General features: G+C 40.0%; 1 protein-coding gene across 4 annotated transcripts; it reads left to right on the top strand.

Moving 5' to 3' along the window:
* The first annotated feature begins 956 nt into the window (after positions 1-956).
* LOC144201455 (period circadian protein homolog 2-like) lies at positions 957-22,414 on the top strand. 4 transcript variants are annotated; one of them, XM_077724101.1, is made up of 21 exons: positions 957-1,115; positions 5,673-6,192; positions 10,915-11,007; positions 11,101-11,255; positions 11,910-12,031; positions 12,136-12,337; positions 13,001-13,052; positions 13,465-13,607; positions 14,218-14,296; positions 14,382-14,488; positions 14,611-14,764; positions 15,053-15,167; positions 15,457-15,609; positions 15,723-15,792; positions 15,873-16,059; positions 16,616-16,734; positions 17,001-17,210; positions 17,310-17,579; positions 17,773-18,626; positions 20,822-21,104; positions 21,805-22,414. In XM_077724101.1, exons 2-21 carry the CDS (start codon positions 5,780-5,782, stop codon positions 21,900-21,902), a joined length of 3,879 nt encoding a protein of 1,292 aa, XP_077580227.1. In that variant the 5' UTR covers positions 957-1,115; positions 5,673-5,779; the 3' UTR covers positions 21,903-22,414. The 4 variants fall into 4 exon arrangements, with proteins under 4 accessions (XP_077580227.1, XP_077580228.1, XP_077580230.1 ...); XM_077724102.1 differs by having other exon boundaries at positions 17,004-17,210; XM_077724104.1 differs by having other exon boundaries at positions 15,876-16,059.
* The last annotated feature ends 504 nt before the right edge of the window (positions 22,415-22,918 follow it).

Raw genomic sequence — 22,918 nt, forward strand, 5'->3', positions numbered from 1 at the left:
TATTTTGGGTATAATTCTCCTGTCACCATTTTTTGACTGTCACAAACATCTTTCATTATAGAAACATACTTTTATATTGTACTTTTTTGTGTGCATGATAATTGATTTATATCACATGATTTGGTTAGTTTGAGGTGAAAGGACAGTATTTAAATAGGGTAGTCCTAAATCAGAAATTTAATTTATGGCAGGGGCTGTATGGAATGTAACTGTTGTCCTTGTGATGGGATTACTGTAATTTCCATCCCGTTTATGTACACCAGGGTCATGGGGGTGCTGGAGTCGATCCCTTAGTAGTTTTTATGTTGTTTTTTGACACTGAGCATTTTACAGCTTTTCCACAGTAAAGAAAAGCAACATTGAGGACACAACTGTAATATGTGCAGACGTACTTTGAGTAGACTACAATTATATACCAAATTTAGTTATTGGGGCCTGCAAAAATTGTAAATTGCCTTTTAAAAGGATAATATATAACAAGCTGTACGGCAGCCAATTTCCGCAAGTAAGTGATTTGAGTATCTCCAAGGAGGAATCTTATATTAGATTTGGCTGGCGTTATTTCATAATGTCAGTCACCTTGTGTTATATCACAACAATGAAGCGTCTGCGAACTTTCATACTTTGGCGCGTGCGCAGTGTGTAATACGCAGCTTGTATAAGCGTTTATACAACAGTCATCCCATACGCTTCATTCACATACCCAAGCCTAGTCCTGATTGGTTATAACTCTCAGACTCCACCTTCCAGCGCCAATCTCCACGTGAAAACAGTGACGTGCTTATATAAACAGAGTGGCAGCTGTGCTGGCCAATCACAGACACGAGCGTCGCCTCCTGTAACGCCTCTTTACCAAGAAGTACTGCATCGTTTGGCAGAAAAAGACAATGATGACAAGATTGACAGCCTCAACAACCAATGGGAGGAGAAGAGGAGTGTCACCGTGAATGAGGTCATTAACTCAGTTGGAGCTCCGCAACGCGGAGCCAATACAAATCTGACCGAGAGACAAGAAGTGTGTCACGGCCAGCGAACGCCCTGTATCTCCTTGCCGGCTTTCTGCATATCCTTCAAGTTTTTAAATTCAGCGTCTATACCACGAACATTTGTTTAAGGTATGTGGAGCTATTTTTCCTTTCAATCATTTCTCAAATTATTAGGATATAGTTAAGTTGCATAACTGTGTCAGTGGACTAAACGACTGAATCAGCTGACTCAGTAGGTTGGCGTTCACGTGAAATTATCAATTTTATAAAGGTCGTCAACGTGTGTTTTTGCAAGAAATATGTTTGTAAATATGTCAAAGAAGCTGGGAGGCTAAGGGGAACTTATATCGCGTATTAGATTGCTTGGGTGTTGCTTGAAAAGTCCACACAATCAACACCTTACATAAAGTGTGCAATGCCGCACATGTCTGCGGAGTTTGGCATGCAGCAGCGATTCGAAATTGACTGCAATTTTGACCTAGAAAAAACAATATAAATGCATAAATACTGATACTAATAATCAACTATTTCCTCTCCCTGGGTTAGACAAATTCATGGTACTACACTTTTTGGCACACAACATTTACTTGCAATTCAATGCCATTGCTTAAAAAAAGGAACCTATATATACATTATTTTTGATACAAGAGACACATAAAAGCTATGGATATTATTTCCAATACCACATACGTTCTGTTTGTGGACTAAATGATAAAGCATGCAAGTTGTGCGGGAATCTCATAAGTGACTGCAGTCTGTTATGTAAAAAAAAATCTCGATGTCAGAGGCTGGTTTATTGCATATCGTCATCAATGCAAAGTACAATGAAATCATTGAAGGGATCTGTAGCATAAAAGTACTGAGCATGGGTTTAAAGCTTTAGTTGTGTTTTTTGTGAAATAGAAAGTAACTAAATGTGTCTCAATGAACCCCAAAGACACTCAATTGAAACCTGCTTTGAAATTTGATGTCCGGTAGTCATTGGTACCTGTTTATTATTTAGACTTTCTGAAGTAAAGTATGATGTGTGATTTTATTCATTCATTTTCTAAACTGCTTGTACTCACAAAGGTTGCCAGGGGGTGCTAGAGCAGGGGTGGGCAAACTTTTTGGCCTGGGGTCCATATTGACTTTAAAAATTTGACAGATGGGCCGGGTCAGCACAAGATATGATACAAATAAAAAAGTGCACCCGTTAACAGTACATATGAAACATAAACAGAAAAAAGGACTGAAGTATTAACATACTCATCACTCATAATTAAAGTAAAAAGTACAAAGTAAAGTAAAAAGGAATGTGTTAAGAAATATTAAAATGTAATTTAAAAAAGATAGATGGACTGTAAAACACGAAATACAAATAAGAGTGGACAGAGCTACTGTCACTGGCCTACGTGTGATGGCGCCATCTCGATAAAAAAATAAAAATAAAATAAATAAAAAACATTATTTGGACAACGTCGGTGGGCCGGATTAAAACACACGCAGGTCGTAGTTCGCCCATGTGTGTGGTAGAGCCTATCCCAGATAACTACAAGTAGCTAAGTGTGGGGGGAGGGGGGCATTGAATCGGTGGTCAGCCAATGAAAAGGCACAAGGAGACGGACAACCATCCACACTCACACTTGTACCTAAGGGCAAGTTAGAGTGTTTAACCAGCCTAGACTATATGTTTTTGAGATGTGGGAAGAAATAGGAGTACCCGGAGAAAAAAAAAACATAGGGGAGACCATGCAAACTCCATGCAGTGAGGACCGAGCTGGGATCAAGCCCTTGACCACAGACCAGTGAGGCCTATAAGTTCCTAAAAGGCTGGCAGACAACTTGGTTGCATAGAATGTGATGGTGAGTATTAAAGAAATACCCAAACAGTGAAAAATTGTTTTTATGACAAAATTTCTCTGTTTTTAACTTAACGGAATAACAGCTCATTGGGAACAATTGAAAGTGTGCAAGTTACATTGATCTTTGATTAATGCAGTTTTAAGGAAATAGTATTTGCAGTTTTTCTAAATGAGGAGGGGATTCGTATTTAGTGTCCTAACTCCTTTTTATTTTAGGATGAATGAAGCTGTGCAGTTAATCAGTGTCTCCTCTATCTGAACTCTTATTTCGGTGCACTTTAGAATGTAACCCTACTTGGTACTTGTTCCTTTTTAGCTACTGGTTTAATGGGTGAAGACTTATTTGGTCACCATGGGCAGTGTGCCTCTGATCCACTTAATCCTGCTAGGATGTCATTGATCATAGATGTAGGTCAAACAAGCAACCCGAGTAGGAATACAAAAAAGGAGAAATCAGAGAAAATTGTTGTTTTAAATGAGCGCCATGGCGCATGGTTTCCTTCCTCGACATCAGTTTGCCTCATTCAGGCATACAAGCTTCATTGAAGACAATTCTAATTTCTAATTTGTGAACACGTACACTGTAGCGGTAGACCCAAATGGTATATTCAAATGCCATTTTTTTTATTTACCCAATGGATAGTCCGGGGATTGAGTGGTTACCACGCCAGCTCACATTTCATTTTCTGACGGCCTGGAGCAACTTGTAATTGGATTTTAGTGTGTGATGCGGTCTAAAATGCCTAATATTGAACCAGTGATTGTTTTTATGTGCTTTGTTATATCCAACTAGCTCACTGTGATGACATCACTCTGTTCTTGTTTCATTCTAGAAGAAAGCTAAAAAGCTTTACTGTTGAGGTGTCACGTGTCCTCTTCATCTACAAATAGTGGATTTAAAGTGTTCATGTTCTATGAATGACGACAGTGATGAAAAAAATCTTAAGAGGAACAGAGTATTGTAAAGCGAAGCATGTCTACTGTCTAAAGCCAAGATCCTTTAAGTTAATGGTACTCATTAAAAACGCATACTTTACCTGGGTTGAAAACAAAAACAAGAAAGGAGAATCCAGTTTTTCCATATTATCTTTGGGGATTAAAAATTGGGGATTAAATTGGAAAACATTTAGTTGATCTTCAAATTCATCATATTAGATATCAACCATACAGAATGTTTAGTCTCTGAATAAAAATAACTCATCAACATACTGCTTTGACACTAGTTAATACTTTCACTATACTATGAAGAGTTTTTGAGGGATAAGAACTTATTTATTTAAGCCAACTGGGACAAACAGACAAAAAAATGAAGTGATGAATGTCGGACCTTCTTCATCCTCAACCTGGATATCAGAATTCTGCTAGCAGCGGTATTGGCACTAAATCGAAATAGACGCAAAAGCATGTGGAAATGTTTCCCTCAAACACAATGTTGTTAGGTTGGTCTCCTTGGTTGTTGGAACTACACGCCTTGTCACGTTCCCACCCAATTATATTCTTGCTGCCGTATTTGTGAACCTTTTCCATGTCTCTAACCAAAGAATGTTCTTGGAAAGATCCATAATGTTCTAATCGGTATAGCAGACCTTTTCGCATTCTCTTCTATTCATCATATTGATGTACTGCACCCTTGGCTGGAGTTGTTACTAAAGGCCACAAAATGACCACAACACAATGTTGCAATCTGACATGACATTCAAGTAAATCATTTGTTTGCGTTTCATGTGATGGCTGCTCCTTTTGAAAGGGTTGGAGGGCTTAGATTGAGCAGTCTCTTTTCTAAATGGCTTCACAGCTTGAAAATGCTCTAACATTTGCACTGTAGATCACAGACACACACCTGCAGTGTTTTTTTAAAGTTATTTATTTTTAGGTCAGAAGATAAACCTTGCCATGTGTTGAGCTTTTCAAGTACATTTCTGTATAATTGATTTGTTATGATTGATATCTCTGCAGTGGTTAGTGGTAGGATTTTGGAGGGCTGCTTGTTGTAGGGACATTTCAAAGATTTGGACATTACTTGGAAGTCAATTATACAATCTAATAGGAATCAGAATTTGAGGCCCCCTAAGCTTGGTGCTTCGTGACTTTGGTTCAAAACGCACCAGGCATCATAAAAGAGATCAAATCCAGGGGTAATTATATAATGTGATGTGATTATTATTATAAATGTTCTAGCCCAGGGGTGGTGAAATGTTTGCTTACTCTGAAAAAACTTGCATCTACCTTCAAGTGGTTGATATAGGCTCGCCTTTTAAGATGGATTTTGGCAATAAAATGATATCTGTCCACTCGTTTATTTACATAGAAAATCACACAGTTAGTGAATTTGAGCAATACTAGGAGACATGATTGCTGTGACCTCCACAAACCAAAAATAAGGCTTTAATACTCAACAAAAAACAGCTCTTTTGTTATTACACCCTAAACACAATTTTCAAGCCATGCTGTAATGCAAAATATGTTTTTATTATTTTTGATCACTGACGGCCTGTTATTTGATTGCTACAGTTATCTGAAAAACTGTTTTGTTAACGGATGCTTATTTAGCCAGTTGTCGTCTATTTTACTATTGTTATTCATTTTATGATTGTTCTTGGTTTTTGATTAAAAAAAAAGTTAAATATCTCTCCAAAAATGCAACTTTTACTCAAGTGTTTGATATACGCAGGTTTTTTTTATCATTCTGAAAAACCCGGTCATAGACAGAATTTAAATAATTTGCGTCAAACTTGGTGGCTGACCGCATCTTTCTGCACCGATCTGACAGATTCTGAACAAACGTCCTATTTAAATGTATCATCATGACTTCTAATGATTTTTGTTTTCTATTTTCTCTCAGCAGATCAATCGCTTTCCATTTTTTCGACAACACTAGTGGCGATGGGGTGATTGTGGTTGTTCTACACCACTTTACCTACAACAATAAGAATTTAGCTCATCCTCTCAATGTCAGAAGATTCCGATTCCAAGCACTACTGCTTCTCAGTACTGGAGGACCAAGATGGCAATTCAGCCTGCCCGGCGTCCACCTCGTGCACCACTGTGCCGAGGGGGCAGCTGCAGCGGATGAACGGCTACGGTCAAGGCGGGCCCGAGTTGGGCTTGGCGTCGGAGGGCAGCGACAGTAGCGGCCAGGACCCTCCTCGCACCGCGCCGCGAAAGCATCGCAAGAGCTGTCGGTCCCGCTCGTTACCGGAGGAGGACGTGGAAATGAAGAGCAGCGGGTCCAGCGGTAGCGGGACCGAGTCCCACGGCAACGAGAGCCATGGGAATGAAAGCAATGGCCACGAGTCCACGGGCAGCTCCAACAGTAACAGCAAAGATTCCGCTTTATTGGAGTCTTCTGGAAGCAACAAGAGGCAAGTTTTGCTTCATTACTTCCACTTAGAGTTATTGTAATTCTTATTTTCAACTGAATTTTTTTTTAAAAGCAGTAAAAGAAATCTCAATTACAACTTAAGACTTTTACACCCGAGATTCCAAAACATCACAATCATCATCACAATGGCGTTAAGCGTCTTTTTGATCTCTTGATTGGGTTTTTATTTTTCACACATTTCGTGTACGTCATTGTTGCGGAAGAGCAACCATGACATTTCTTTTTAATAATGTTTAATATGACCTTTCAATTTATTTTGATGATAGTAGTTGCATGGACAAGTGTCTAGCGTGTCTGCCTCACATTTTTGCGATCGAGGGTTCAATCCTAGATTTGGACCTCCCTGTATGGAGTTTGCATTTTCTCCCTTGGGCTTTCATACATTTTGTCTCTCTTGTAAGTGACTACTAATCCTATAGTTGGCGTGCTGTACTTCAGATAACCAACATGTTACAAGGCAGACTGAAAATTGCAAAGAAAAATCACTAAGCGCAACCCACACAACTGGATAATGGTGCAGGAGTCATGGAAACCAGGCTCAACATGTACGCTGCAACATATAATTTGGGTGATGATTCAACTAAATATTCCAATATTTCCAAAAGTACGTGAAATGGTTCAAACACATCTGCGGCGTGACGTCAAAACAAGTGTCGACGTGAGTCACTATTCACAGATTGCACTATTCAGCAGTTGGTCTGCTTGGAAAAAACAAAACTGCTCCCTGTAGGAAGTCCGGCATGTTGTCATCCGACAGACAAGGCGCTTGGCTTTCCACAAACTGCCAGAGGGACAGTGTCATGCTGGCTAACGCTTCACTTATCGCCATGGCAACACATTGTTTATCCATGTTTATTGCCAGGCGGATTTAAGGGCGCACTTTCTCACTATTTGTCTGTGGGCCGCTGAGTGGTGGAAAGAATGCAGAATAGGAAACTAATGATCCTGATGACTTCAGGGCAGTGGTTCTCTAAAAATGTTCAACAAGTCGCCTCTCAAATCATACATGTAATGATGACCCTAATTCTATTAACCATCTTCATGAGAATGGGCATTCCTGACCTGTTTATTTTTACATTTGCTTGCACACATTATGCTAAGGAAGGAAGGAATGATTGTTCACTAGAGAGAAACAGGAATGAGCCTCAATCAGGAAGGAGTCTTCTGTTGATACAAAATGTGATGTCATATTTTTAGTTGTGTTACAGTTTGGTTACAATTTTGGTGATTTTGAAGGAGGGGCATCTGCTGGTACCAGGTCATTCTGGACAGATTCTGAATTGAAGTGTCAGAAAAGCTAGATACTCATTACTGACCTTAACGGCAAAATATGTCCAGTCCATCTTGATTGACAAAATTCAAACATGATCATTCACTGCCATCCCTCCTAGATTTATTTGATTAGATTTCTATTGCTGTCAAGCAGTATTTAATGGCTTCCTTAACAAAATGATCCACTGACTCATTCATCTTATGTTACTCTTATTCCCCACAAGAGTGGTTGCTGTAGCCTATCCATTCTAAGCTTGTACAGTAGGCATGGTACACCCTGAATTAGAAAAACAACCATTTGCACTCACACTTCTATCTAAGGACAATTTAGAGCGTTCAACCTGGCTACGATGCATGTTTTTGGGGATGTAGGAGGAAATAGTAGGCAGAGAAAACCCAGACAACAAAACCACAAAATATGTATTTAGCACAATCCAAAAATGCAAAACTTTCAAGCACCTTGAGTCTCAGCAGACCACCTTCCCCTGATCTTTGTCTAGACTAATACAGACACACTTTTTGCAGCGTTAGGATCGTTCAGTGTCTCTTGATCCACTTGCTGCTGCCAAGTCAACTTTCTTCTTGGAATCCTCTCCCCTTGGTTGCTATTCACAAAAGCGTAGCGCTATTCTCAGGAGTCTAAGCGGAGTATTTATAGTGCAAGTCAGGGAAGTCACCATAATGGACATCCGTTAATAGGTTGGGGTTAAGCGTTTTGACCTGTAGTAGGAAATACCAAGTGAAGTGCATTATGAAGAAATAATTTCTGTGTCACACAAAGCATGAAAATGACAAAATGACTTCTGATTTAAGCTTGGTCTGCTGTCTTGTGAATATAATTGTCTCACCAAGTACTTGCTCAAGAGCATATTATTTGCCAGATCCACTGCGAGGCTCATCAGAACTGTCCCATCTTAAATAGAAATACTCTCAAAATAGACTTCATAGGTACATCTTAATTTCTAAGGGGGTCTTTAATCCCTTGCCCCTAACCACATTGAGAATCTACTAAATGGCATTCCTGCTACATATGATACAATTGAAGATTTAGAATTAATGGGTATACACTTTAAGGAATGTATTCTCTTGATGACCTCCTAACCTTGGCCATTCATGGTTTTATCTTTTAGAACTACAACCATTTGTCTTTTTTATGTGTCTTTTTCGATCTTCTTTGTTTCATTTAAAAGCGCTGCTTGATTGCTCACCTTTTTGTAATCTTAAAAATATTAAATAGTATTATTATATATTTATATGCTCAATACCACTCTTTTCCAAACATATTTAACAGGGAATTAAACCTAAACTAACTAAAACATGTTGTTTATGCCAACAACACATTGTTTCTAGCAAAGTTATGTTTTTGGAATAAGAATGAAACTGAAACATTTATCGTCAGTGATTTCAAGGAGCCACCATTTTATGTAATAAACTCTAGCATTTGGACTGGGCGTGCTGGCAGTGATCTTTCACAACACCATTTAATTCTTCTGCCTGGCACCAAAGACTATAAATATACATTTTGAATAGGAAAAAGTTAAAAGGAACAAGATATGTTCTGTTCATAATGTGCTGGGACACAGTGTTTGTCAATTACCAAATTGGATAAAAAGCAGACAGTGTCCATGTAACAAGAAAAAAATATATACGTATTATTTAACTACTGCTCAGTGCTGAATTTTCCACCATCACAGGACTATTCTTATTTAAGGAGAGAGAAACGGAAGCTCTCAAGTCTAATGATGCAGTGCCAACCATTTAGCCTAAAAAAAAAAGCTTGGTACACATCGGGCCTTTCCACACTATAACGAGTAGTTATATTTTGGGGCACGACATGTAACTGCATTAAATGCTCACAGGTTTCTATTACGGGAATACTATTCTATTCTTAACCCAATTATCTAGTTATTTAAGGTCCCTTTGTTGTGAAGAGTAAGTGTTGCAAAGTCCATTATGGGATTAACAGGTTGCTTGTTAAGATTGTGGGTTAATACAAACTAATGCGTGTACATTACCTGACTTTTGCTGTTCCTAATTGTAGTGTTAGTTTTGACCGGTAGGTTTTGTGCAAGGTTTAGTGTATTTATCTGACGTACTTTATGTAAAATTACAGGTTTTACAAATACATATCATACACATGAATAGGTACAATATAAATTAATATTTATTTGGTGTAATATAAATGTGAAACCAGAGATTAAGAATAGGGTACCGCTTGCATTCAAAGATTTGAAGTAATTGAGTGCATATTTTTGCCAAGGGAGTCTAATTAGCATACTATTTACTACTGTGTATGTATCACTTTGGCTTGTATCCTATCTATGTGTATTTTTATATCCATCTAAATTCAATTATTCCATTCCCAATCTAAAAAAAAATACAAAAAGCCATTACAGTCCAACAAGTGCTGTGACAATGGGTGCTCGTGTTGGCTTTATTTAAAAAGTAATATGTATTCTCCCCGCTGAGTCACCTGGTTAAAGGGCTCCACAAGGTGCCGCTGACATTTTAGGAGTACCTCATCCTTTGTCAGCCCATCTCTCAAAGCGGTATGGAGCCTGTCCCCCTTGTTCTCCCTTGCCCCTCCACAAAGCCATCAACACAGAGGGATACTTTTTCCAGGTCGAATCTGACCACGCCGTAAACGATGAGATCCACCATGCCAGTATTGGTTCTTTGTTATGTAACCCAGCATTTCAAGAGCTCTTTGGGAGGTACTGTTCCTTCACCTGGCTGACAAGCGAGTACGCTATAATGAATGATTTCAAACGTCAAAGAAATGACGTGCTTTTTGTTGGATAAATGCTGAGAACACGGGAGGACACATGCTGCCCAACATGAGTGAAATGTTAGAGGCAAAAAGTTAATTAAAAAAGCAAGTCGCTGCTTACATTTTGTTTTGAAGTTGAGTCCCGAGTAGTCAAGGCATGTCATCATTCGTATATGAGCAAAAAAAGCTTTGTAGTACTGTATTTTTCAGCCTATAAATCACATCTGAGTACAAGTCGTACCACCTAAAAAAATGCTAAATAAAGAGGAAAAAATATGTCACACTGAACTCACATTTTTGGGAGAGCAATTATTTATTATATCAGAAACCAAGAAAAAAACAGATACATCATGATAAAAATAGTAAAATGGAGAGCAGCAGGCTAAATAGGTATCTTTCAACATAACTGATTTTCAAATAACTATAGCCAAAAGAAATAATAACATAACAGGCGGTCGGTGGTCAGAGAGAAAAAAAATACATATAAGTAAGTCACCCTTAAGTATTAGTCACAGGCCCAGCAAAACTATGAAAAAGGTGTGTCTTATAGTCCAGAAAATACGCTGAATGAATATTTACATTGAAGTTGTAAATCCAGGTAACTGCTTTTCATAGAATTCAGCTTGGTGGTAAAACTATATATCTTCTTTTTCCCCCTAGCTCAAACTCTCACAGTTCATCTCCTCCCAGTAGTTCCAATGCCTTCAGTTTGCTCAGCTCTGAGCAGGACAACCCTTCCACTAGTGGCTGCAGGTATGTGAACCCTGGAACCGTATCCTCTGACTTTGGTGGTGCTGTGTTTTGTATATATCTGACCACACAAAAATATGCATGTGCCACTTGCAGTAGTCAGGAATCGGCCAAAGCCAAGGCTCAGAAGGAAGTCCTGAAAACCCTGAAACAGCTGAAGCTCCAGGTGCCTGATGAAAAAAGACATGGCAGCAAGTCCACCACCTTGAATACCCTCAAGTATGCCCTGCGCTGCATCAAACAAGTGGAAGGTAAAAAACACACTTCTTTGTCAGCAGGAAATTTACAACGGATAATGCCACATTTCTTTCTTTGTACAGTCATACCTTGAGATACGAGCTTAATGAGCTCGTATGTTGATTCACTCTTATCTCAAATCAACGTTTCCCTTAGAAATGAACTAAATACAAATTAATTTGTTCCCACCTTCTGAAAAAACAGGATATTACAATGGAGAAAACATTTTTATTGGTTGTAATTCACCATCTACTAACAGAGTAACAAATAACTATCATCAACTGTCATCATACGCCTTTTCTTCGCACTACCCTTCATTGCACTGGCTTGCTTTGGACCCATTGTGTTTCCCTTAATTCAAATAACATGGAAAAAAATGCAACCCTCCACCCAGAGGTCGTAGAGATCTTTGCATGAAGGAGATGCGGCGAGAAAGACAGTGCGCTGAAATGATAAGCAGCCTCACGGTCACCTGACTGTCTTGTATACTCGTATTTCAAAATTTGTCTCGTATCTCAAGGCAAATAGTCGGAATTTTACACGTATCTCAAATTCCTCATATGTCGGAGCAATCGTATGACAAGGTATTATTGTATATATATACGTATTTTTCACATCTGTCACAATTCAATAGTTACTCAATGAATTTCCAATGCTTTTGAATGCAGCCAATGAGGAGTATTATCAGCTACTGATGACCAATGACAGTCAACCTTCTGGCCTGGACGTATCCTCGTATACCATCGAAGAAATTGACAGCATAACATCTGAATACACCCTCAAAAACAATGCAAGTATCTGAATAGTTGTACCAATAGGATATGGTAGTTCTACATTTCAATCTTTCAAGCATTCTCGTGACTAAACTGGAGCCTCGTCATTTCCTTTTCACAGGACATTTTTGCAGTGGCCGTGTCGCTCAACACGGGAAAGATTGTTTACATTTCCGAGCAAGCCGCCTCCATTCTGAATTGCAAAATGGAGGTGTTCAACAACAGCAAGTTTGTGGAATTCATGATCCCACAGGATGTCAGCATGTTCTACAGCTTCACCACACCATACCGGCTGCCATCTTGGAGCATGTGCACAGGAGCTGGTAAGTTGACCTAGATCTGTAAAGTCAGTAATGGTTATTCAGTGCACACAATTTAGTTTATAGTGAGACTCTACATATAGTGCAGTGCACTTAACATATTTGTCTCATTGAAACAACTGATGAGGCTTCATTATGTTTAATGCAAATGAGCGGTTATATATTGCTGGTGAGGTGGTGAGAAAACATGTCATTTGAATAATTGGTTGATCTACAATAGAATATTCCAACACTATTCTTGAATTGTATTTTTAAAGATGGATTTCTTTGAATACACTCCGCTGTAAGACATTCATTTTATTAAATTGATTCTCACAAAATTATTTGTAAATAATACTATTTTGAAATGTTCAAAATTAGTTTTATCAGGAAATAACTTAGCCCACCCATATTTTCCAAGCATACCCTTGCTGTGATGAAATTAAAAGGGTATAAACATGTTGATGTCCTAGACTTAAGTGGTAAAAGATACAACACACTTTCCCTCCATCACTGCTTGTTTTTCTCGAATAGCAATTGCCAAATTCTCCTATTTAATTCAGGCAGCACTGCGCATTAATGACATTCATGAAAATCCGAGCACTTACCTCATTAGACCAGAAACGAGCCAAGTTGTGTGCTACTGTTTTACCGTTGAATTAAAACAAGGCTTATTCCCCATTGCAGAGTCATTCCCGCCGGATTCCATGCAGGAGAAGTCCTTCTTTTGCCGTATCAGGTGAGTGCACACCAGCCTTGCCTTGTTAGCGGACCATCTGCTGTTCCTGATTTCTATTCATGCCTTTATCTCGCTCACAATGTATTTTTTGTGACATCATATGCGTGCACCATAGTTATACATATGAGATGTATGACTGACCTTTTCGGTTCCAAGTTTGTCCATGACATGGAAAAACAATTGCCATGCATGTTGCTCTCAATTACTTATTTGCTGCTATTGACGTCAGTAGACATCAAATCAATTTTAACGGGGAGGTCTCGTCTGTCAGTGAATATTTATGTTCCACAGCCATTGACAAATTCACAGTTCAAATGGATTGAACGTATATTGATGTTAAGGGCATGGAATGAGGAAATGAATGTTCTTTACTCATTTTTGTTCTTCGCCCCTTTTTGACATGTTGTTCCAGTGGTAGTAAAGAGTGTAAAGGCGACATGCAGTACTATCCTTTTCGAATGACTCCGTACTTGATGAAAGTACAAGTCGCTGCCCATGCCGAGGACCAGTTCTGCTGCCTCCTCCTGGCTGAGAGGGTTCACTCAGGTTATGACGGTAAGGAGATCATGTAGTTTGTTTGGGCATTAATTGTAGCTCTGTCCATACATAAGAAAAATGCAAAATCCAGTGATAGCGTGTATCTCTGCCACAGACATAACCTAATATTTATCTAATAAGACAAACACATTGATATGAAATATACAAGTGGACAATTAAGAATGTATTGTGGGCTGGACAAGAAAATCATTCGGGCAATAGCAAACATTCATTCTGATTAATCACATTTTCATGCACACAGTCAATAATCTTGAAATAAATGCAGTACTAAGCATGTTTATTTTGATGTATTTTGACATTCATAGTTGGGACTCAGAGGCTCACATAGGCTTAACTTTTTCATTGCTGGCTCAGATTTGAATCCTTAAATAAAATAATTAGGTGCATTAATTCATTTTTGAGTTAAAAAGGTTTAACTTGCCCACTTTTAGTATTAACGTGTACACTGCCAGTCAAAATAGATTAGACATCAATCACTGTCAGTGTCAAACAATGAGCTAAAGACCCGAATCAGTGCACCTGAGAAAAACGCTACTATATGTTTTTACTTGCACGATTGTGTTACCAATTGTCTGTAAAGTAATAATAGTGTTTCTCTGTTTAATAGCACCTCGAATTCCAACAGACAAGCGTGTTTTCACCACAACGCATTCCCCCCGTTGCGTTTTCCAGGATGTGGATGAACGGTAGGCTAGATATTCGTTATCCCAACAAATCGTATGTTGTCAATTTGCTAACAAATATACTCACTGAATGCGCTATTTTTTTCAGAGCCGTTCCTCTCCTGGGTTATCTCCCCCAGGACCTGATTGGTACATCACTCCTCCTTCACGTGCATCCTAATGATAGGCCCATCATGCTGGCCATTCACAGAAAGAGTGAGTACTTTAAAATGACCAATGAACAGTTTAACAATTAGACCTCTTAGTTTAATGGTTTTATAAAGAATCTGTAAAATCTCTACACAAAATTAATCTCACATTCCCTTATTTTACCCCAGTCCTACAATACGCCGGGCAGCCATTTGACCACTCGTCAATACGATTCTGCGCTCGCAATGGGGAATATGTCATCCTGGATACCAGCTGGTCCAGCTTTGTCAACCCATGGAGCCTTAAAGTGTCCTTTATAGTCGGGAGACACAATGTTCGAATGTGAGTTTTTGACTTTTGAGGATTTATATTGTCCATAGGTTGAAAACTTACTTGTACTATGTAAAAGCACAGTAAGATTTTGATTCAGTGCTTAAATTTGAAACAGTTTGGGAGACAAAAAATGAGCTTTTATTTTTAATCACATGAATTATTTGATAAGATAGAGTATTATTTGTATATATATTACTAATAATTTCTCCAGTAAATCTTCCTGAATAATAGTATTAGTAATTTGTTAGTTCCTTTTGTCATGCTCTTCAATTAATATTTGTATTTTTTGGATGGCAGGGGCCCCGTGAACGAGGACATATTCATGGCACCGCTTTCTGCTAGATCTGAAACAAAGGCCATGGACTCGGACATCCATGAGGTCACTGAACAGATCCACAGACTCCTCCTGCAGGTGTGGCAATAAGTATAATGAGGAGGTTCTACAAAGTTCTCCACACAGACTTAAAAAAGATTTAAACATGATTCTACTTGAATGTAAAATTGCCGAGCTTTGCAGTAGAAAACAAGCAGTGTTTCCTAAGATTTATTCTCAGTACACCGTACTTATATCGAAAACAAGCAGTGTTTCCTACGATTTATTCTCAGTACACCGTACTTATATCCAAATTACTAGCTATTTCTGTAAGGGAATATCAATAAAATCATTAGAATTGATTAAATATCTTCTGTTTTTTCTTCAGCCGGTTCTTAACAGCGGGTCCAGTGGCTACAGGAGTCTCAACAGCACGGATCATCGTCTGGGTATGACCTCCTCTAACGACAGCCTTAACAACGCCACCAAGTTCCATCTCCAGGACGACGAGGAGGAAGATGTGATCAGTAAAGCCCGGCCGGTGAGTTGATATGCAGTTCACTCAATTCCCGACGCAAGGTCGAGGACATTGTAACCCGGGAAACACCCTGTACAAGTATAAGTAACTTATAGACTTTGTCCCTGTTTGTGTAGCGAACCTTCCAGGAAATCTGTAAGGGCGTCCATCTCCAGAAGCACCAGGAACAGTGCAAAAAAAGCAGCAGTGAGTCCAACATTTGCATGTTCTACTTTGATTGTGTATGAGTGATTGTTATGTTCACCTCGTTAATGCCACCCCTCTAGTAGAAGCTGCTCAGAAGAACCTGGCAGTGGTGCGGCCTATGGACGCATCTGCCCTACCCAACCTTAGCTGGAGAGAGAACCTGATGCCGATGGAAGAGAGCAGGTCTTCTTCCCACAACGAGATGCCGCTCAATGACCAGACGGTCTATTCTTACCAACAAATTAGCTGTCTGGACAGTGTTATCAGGTAAAAACATTACAGTGCAACTGGTGAAAATTACCTCTTGCAATGATGTCATTGGGTTTGTAAAATTCCACATTAATAGATCTCAAGATTGAAATGTACAGTACCTTTTTTGTCGACCTTTTTTTTAAAGCAAGGGTCTCCAAATGACTCCTCTAGAGCTGCCATGGGGTGTGCTTTTTGTTCAAACATAGTGGTGGGGAATTAGTTTATGCAATTTGTGTAGGATTTTAGTCCGACTGAACAATACAACACCGATTTCACCAATCCAACGTTTTACAAATATAATCAGTTGATATCTGATGAGTCAAAAGTGAGGCAAGATTGTTAGAAAAGCATGTGGTTGGATGGTAAATATGAGGTTGCTCCTTTTAGTTGTTTTACTTGCATATTGCAATAATTTGGTTAAAATCCAACCAAAAAACACATTTCCAGTTCAACCACCAATATATAATGACATTATCAAGTAATGGTCTCTGCATCTGTTATAGTGCTTGTAGTGATATTGGTAGATTGCTGTTTAATAATTCCATTAATTTAAAAAAAAATGTTTGTGCAGGTACTTGGAAAATTGCAATGTCCCCTTTGCTTTAAAGAGGAAATGCCAATCGTCGTCTAACACTACATCATCTGATGATGACAAACACAAAGACGGCACCACAATGCGAGTTTCTCAAGGTACGTTATTCCATACAAGTGTGCAAACATTGTCTTGTCAGCCAAAGATCATCATTTTCATCTTTTATTCAAACTGATAACACTTAAAAAATCTTAGAATGTACATACAGTATAAAAGTGTTTCTAAACATATGATACTACTCGCCAACTTGAGGGTTAGTTGCTTAAAAGATGCTCCAAAATGATTAGATTAAATTAAACTTTATTCATTCCGTGCTCAGGGGAGTCCTGTTTAAAAATGTCTTATTCATTGTCATTCTTTTCAGCAGAAGAAGCCTTTTTGAATGATCAGTCCGCGCTCTCCACTTTGGATTATCCACATAAAAAATCCAATGATGAAACCAGAGCAGTAGTGGGCACTTCTCTGCCCCTTCCTCTACCTGATAAACCAGAAAGTGTGGTATCCATCACCAGCCAGTGTAGCTACAGGAGCACCATAGTCCATGTTGGGGACAAGAAACCTCAACAAGAATCAGGTAAAGCAAAGTGAAGACGGAACAAAGTCCTATTGCCTTTGCTCATTTCTACCCCCCCTTAAAACGTAGTCATAACATGAATAAATGTCACCCTTACAGAGATGACAGAGGACGCACCAGGAGCGGGAGAGGCGGCAGAATGCAGCCACAACCCGGCACAGGCAGCTCCAGCTCAGGCCTTTTCGCCTCGCGGCCAAGAGAGGGAGTCCTACAAGAGAATGGGTTTGACCAAGCAGGTTTTGGCCGCCCACACCCAGAAGGAAGAACAGGCTTTCTTGTTGAGCTTCAAGGAACTTCGCAGACTTACGGCCCTTAAAGCCAACTGCTCGCAGTACCTGGAGCGCCACAGAGAAAAGAGCGGCAATGACGGTAGCAACAAACTCACATGTAACAATAAATATTTACTATAATACTCTTATGGCAAGGGAGGAAACATTCATTCATCTCCCAAGGGTCTTGGGGTTGCTGGAGCCTATCCCAGCTCGCTATGGGCAGTAAGCGGGGCACACCTTGAATCGGAAATGTTCCTTTCTTGAACAGATGCAAAATTCCTTTCTTACAGTGCCGCCAGCTGCTAAAGCCGGGAAGAAAAAGGCCCCGGAGACTGAACCTAAAGTGACACGATGCAGTGTACGCAACAAGAAGACCAAATCCAAGCGCGCCAAGCAGACCGATAGTTCAGATAGCGCCGTGTCGTATCCCAGACATCAGCAACTGCGAGGTCCCCCCCTTAACACGGGCCTCAACCCCACATCCTGGTCGGCTTCTGACGAATCTCAGTCTGCTTTCCCAATGGCTTACCCTTGCTACCCTCTCCAGGCGTTCCCCAGAGATACTTCTGTTATGCCCTCTACAAACCCCCCTCTGCAGGACTTTGCGGCCAATCAAGGGGGCCTTCCTTGCCCACCAGAGGTCTCGGTCTCGCATTCCTCCTACACTGCCCCAATGGTCGCCCCCATAATGACTCTGGTGCTCCCTAATTGCATTTACCCTCCTTTATGGCCTGGGCCTACACAACCCATGTACCTTCCAGAGACTGCCAGTTTCCTCAGCCAAGGCCAACCTTACCAACAACCCCTCTTCCCAGCAAATGCGGCCTTCATGACTCCGGCCATGTTCAACCCCCGGACACCTTTCACGCCTCAAGTGGGCTATGTGACGCCATCGTTTTATTTCCCTCCAACTACTTCGGAAGCTCCCAAGGCACCAGCCGAGGGCCAATCCCGAGCCTCCACGCCGCAGTCGGCTTCGCCTCCACTCTTCCAGTCTCGATGCAGCTCCCCTCTGAACTTGTTTGAATTGGAGCTTTCCGGGGATCGACAGGATGGCACGACGCTTCCCTCCGGAGGTCAAGGCGTCAATGGGACCGAACGGGAGAAGACGGCAGCCGGGGGCCAAGCCCAAGAGGTCAATCAGGTAGGAAACAACACTTGTATTTTTTTTCCCCCCACAAATCTCCCAGTACAGTGAACCCCCGTTCCTATCGGGGGATACATTTCAGGCTAACACAGGGCTCGAAATCAAGTGGTTTCCGATTGCCTGTGTAAAAAAAAAAACACCCCTGGGTAATTGCCTTTCATAGACTAGTTCATGGATGTGGAAAGCAAATGAAGAAATACAATTAGAGCTGTGCTTGATTTGTCATTGCAAGCCAAGAGTTGATCTAACATGAGATTATTGTACCGTCTATTCAAAGGAGTTAGCAAGTTGTTCGTCCCTCTCGGAACATTAGTGAGAGCAGGCCAGACCAAGCAGGATGCTTTTTATTTTTTAAATCACTGGAGTGTTTATGTTGGTATGGAAAGAGGATGTCTCCCATTGCAGGGTAGTTTAGCTATCCTGGATAAGGTTACGATGGTTCAAAATTTGCATATTATCCTCCTTAATGTTGGCCACAATGAGGCATTTTAATAAGTACCCAATTTCCAATTGAAAAAAAAAGAAATCTCAGCAGAAAGCTCAAGCTAAACGTCTGGTGTTTTAAGCTATTTGGCACTTGAAAAGCTCACAGCATTTGTTTATTTTTATAAAATGTATTTTTTTTCTTTCCTAAGAGTGGATTTATAGAATCAACACTCTGTCAAAATACAGTGAAATCTTTTGCAAGTACAGTCTGCTCAGTAAATACTTTTGTTTTTCTCCATGGGTGAATTTGAGAACTTAAAAAAGTGACAAAATTTATTATAGAGCAAATAAAACCAAATTTTGGTTATGTTCTGTTGCACCAAGAATTTAGTAGATTATTTTATTTCTTCATATTTTTGCTCCAACACCATTTTATCTGACATTAACTTATCATAGTTGAATCATTTTTATATTACTGGAGCACTTTGGCAGCTGTCCAGTAAAGCACATGTCATATTGTGCCTATTGTACACATTGTAACTGGAATAAGTGTTTTAAGGTTAAAGTGTTCTCTAGAACCCCTGAAAAACAATTGCTGTAAACTAGAATTGGCAAGCTCATTTCCCCCCTTCTCTATACTCACAACAGCTATGAGCCTAATGCTCATTTATAGATGTATTTTTATTTTTTATATCCATCTGCCATGGTGTTATTTTTGCCAGAAGTATGTAGTCGTTACTGTATTGGTTCTGGTAGGCCACATAAAATCAGATGGCGGAGCAGATTTTTTTTGCCTGGACCTTGATTTTGACGCCTGTGCCCTAAACCCCCCGATTTCCAAAGCACAGCGGGGGAACACTGTACCCACTCGGCCTAAACATCCATTACGTACCCGAGTCCCCATCTTTCGGGCCAGCCCATTCTATGACTCTCACAGAAGTGAATGTCAATTTGATTCTTCCTTGAATTCCATTTCAAAATCCTATTCCAATCAAACGCTGTGTTTCTATGCCGTGTGTAAAAAAAAAAAAAAAAGCCAGATTTGGCCAAATGGGTGTTAACACATGATGTATTATTCCTTACACCCTTTAGCCATCTCTCAGTCTCCTCGGTCCAACTGGACCATTGTTTTACGGGGGCACGAACCATTTCTCTGAGCATTTGTCTTGGGATAAAGGCATGTTCTCTTCTAGGCAGAGGGCTTGCAGAAGCGAGGTAGGATGATCGTCCGAAAAGTTTCCATCCTTGTCCACTCCCATTCCTTTTTGAGTTCCATATGTCCATCAAAGCTTGAATTCTTTCTACCCCTCCCCATCCCATACCAAATATCCTGACTCACAATGGCGCCTATATAAGGATCGAGTTCTGCCACAAACCTATCACGACTTCACCCACTTACTTAAGGTTTCTGTCGGATCGCAAGGGTTGAAGCCTCTACCTCTAATAACAGATGGTGACGACTGTGACAATGACAGCAAAAACATTATCACTGGGTTTTTTTTTTTTATTGTGGAATGACCGAGAAGCAAATGTAGTGGAATTGTTACAGATTTTAAGGGAGCTACAACAGCACATGAAAGGCATATGTGGCCAGTTTAATCCAGTCAGGTAGTCAAAGTAAAGCCGAGGGGCTTGGAAAAAATGTATATATTTTTGCCCCAAAATAACAGGGATTTCGGGTGTTTTTACCTTCAATCTGTCCATGAAGATGTGATGATGAATTACTTCTTGTATTTCAAGTACTCTTTGTTTCTGGTTCTCTCCAGGAGAACTCTCGCGGGGACGGCAACAACAGCGACAACAACTCGTCCTCCAGCGGCATGCTGGACATCATCCTGCAGGACGACTCGTATTCGGGAACTAGCTCGGCCACGTCGGGGTCCATGCGCTCACACTCCAATGACTGTGGGACCTCCAACAGCAGGACGTCCAACAGTGGGACGTCCAACAGTAGGACGTCCAATAGCGGGACGTCCAATAGCGGGACGTCCAAAAGCGGCACATCCAACAGCGGAACTTCGTCAAGCGGGATTTCCGGACGCAGAGCAGGTGAGTTGATAACCCGTAGGTTTTATGAACTTTTCTGGAACCCCTTTTCCTAGTTTTGAGATGTTATGCGGCCAAAAAACACTTTAAATTGAGATATTTTTTTGTTAAGCAGTCCATATGAATCTCGAACAACAATAGAGCATACACTAAGTCATTTTTTTATGTTTTTTGTCCATTTTTCATAGTATTTTTTTCCTTTTTTCACCAGCTTTCATGCAACATGCCTCTATGTTGCTTAGTGGGATGTTAATTATCTAAGTTAATGTCATTAAAAAAAGTTTAAGCTGCCTGTTGGTCGAATTCTGAGACCACGGGTACAATCCCAGGTTCGGACCATCCTGTGTGGAGTTTGCATATTTTCTTCTAGATTTCTTCCCACATGTCAAAAATACACATACTACACTGATTGAACCCTTTTAAATCGACCCCCGTATCATTTTGAATAGTTGTCCGTCTCCTTATGCCCAGCGATTGGCTGGTCAATGATTGAGGGTGTCCCCTGCCTGGTGCCTTTAGTTAGTTAGCTGGGATAGGCTCCCGCACCTATCCTCCCCCCTCCCGTGACCCTTGTGAGGATAAACGTTACGGATAATGAATGGATGAGGGAATACAAATGTTTAAAAAAAAACAAATAAATAACTAGTCCCTTATATGAAAGTTCCTCGGCTAAAATACATGTCTTTTCGTATGGTCTCGGCAGGTAGCAACAGCAGCAAATATTTTGGTAGCGTGGACTCATCGCAGAATAGCTTGACCCCTCGGCACGCTCTCAACCTCCGACTGGTAGCAGACAGTTAAAGAAGAAAAAAAGAAAATGAGGAGGACTTTCTAATGTGTGACTGGCCATTTCTTTTCTTGTGGCTTTGCATTCCAAAAATAAGTGTCTTCTTTCTGGCTGTTCCTTAACAATTTTAGATGGGATTTCTATTTATTGAGAGGAGAAGAGTCCTTCATATCAAAGACGGTCAAAATTGTTTTTTTTTTCCTCAGTTTTTTTTTTAAATACTTTCTTTTAAGTGCAGCTTCTTATGTATGTTGGGTTTTGTCAAGCACTGAAGAAGACGGAGAAAGGGAAATCAATTTGGTCAAAATGAAGCACTGCATAGCAGTTTTGGACAGCAAAATCACACTTGAGTGATTTGGCATTCCGACACTTTATCGGATGCTCGTAAGAATGCACGAGACACTTTTATGAACGACGACGAATGAGAAAACAGAAGGACAACGATATGTGTGCCCTGTTCTATCTATTATTTTCTGGTCTTGCACTGTGATTGTAAATAATGTAAAATAAAGAGTGAATTGCTGAACTTTAGCTTCACTGTCTTTAGCTTCACTGTTGAAATTCTTTAATCTGTCTTAAAAATGTATTTTTTTCATAAGGAAAAAAGACCAAAAAACCTTTCAATTGCTTTATAAAGGGTTAAAATTTGAAGCATCTGATTTTGAATAGTTATCTACTGTCCGAGAAAGTGTTAAGAAATAGCACAAAAAGTCAATTCACTCACAATATGTGCCACTGTCATGTAAGAATGTCTAGAAAAAAGCCGTGTGTTGAATTCAAATGACTTGTAAACCTGCAGACTCACCATTTTTTTTTTGATCAAAGCCTCGTCATTTTCATCTTTACACCTTAAGATAAGGTGTGAATGCAGGGTAGCCGCCCCCCTGCCGACGAACCACCATTTGCATCCTTTGAGTAAAGCCAACTGTGGTCACTTGGTGATCCTTTCATTAGTTAAGGCTTTGAAAAAGATCATATATTCGGTATACAGTCCCTTTCAAGAAAATTAGAGTGACAAGGTCAAGTCCTT

Source organism: Stigmatopora nigra, chromosome 9 (assembly GCF_051989575.1).
Source record: "Stigmatopora nigra isolate UIUO_SnigA chromosome 9, RoL_Snig_1.1, whole genome shotgun sequence".
Classification (NCBI taxonomy): Eukaryota; Metazoa; Chordata; class Actinopteri; order Syngnathiformes; family Syngnathidae; genus Stigmatopora; species Stigmatopora nigra.

Bases quoted from the DNA above. Each gene is read 5' to 3' on its own strand.
- LOC144201455 (XM_077724101.1), top strand. From the start codon at position 5,780: ATGTCAGAAGATTCCGATTCCAAGCACTACTGCTTCTCAGTACTGGAG. The intron at 6,193-10,914 runs GCAAGTTTTGCT...TTTTCCCCCTAG, and splicing joins TCTTCTGGAAGCAACAAGAG to CTCAAACTCTCACAGTTCAT. The intron at 11,256-11,909 runs GTAAAAAACACA...TTTTGAATGCAG, and splicing joins CTGCATCAAACAAGTGGAAG to CCAATGAGGAGTATTATCAG.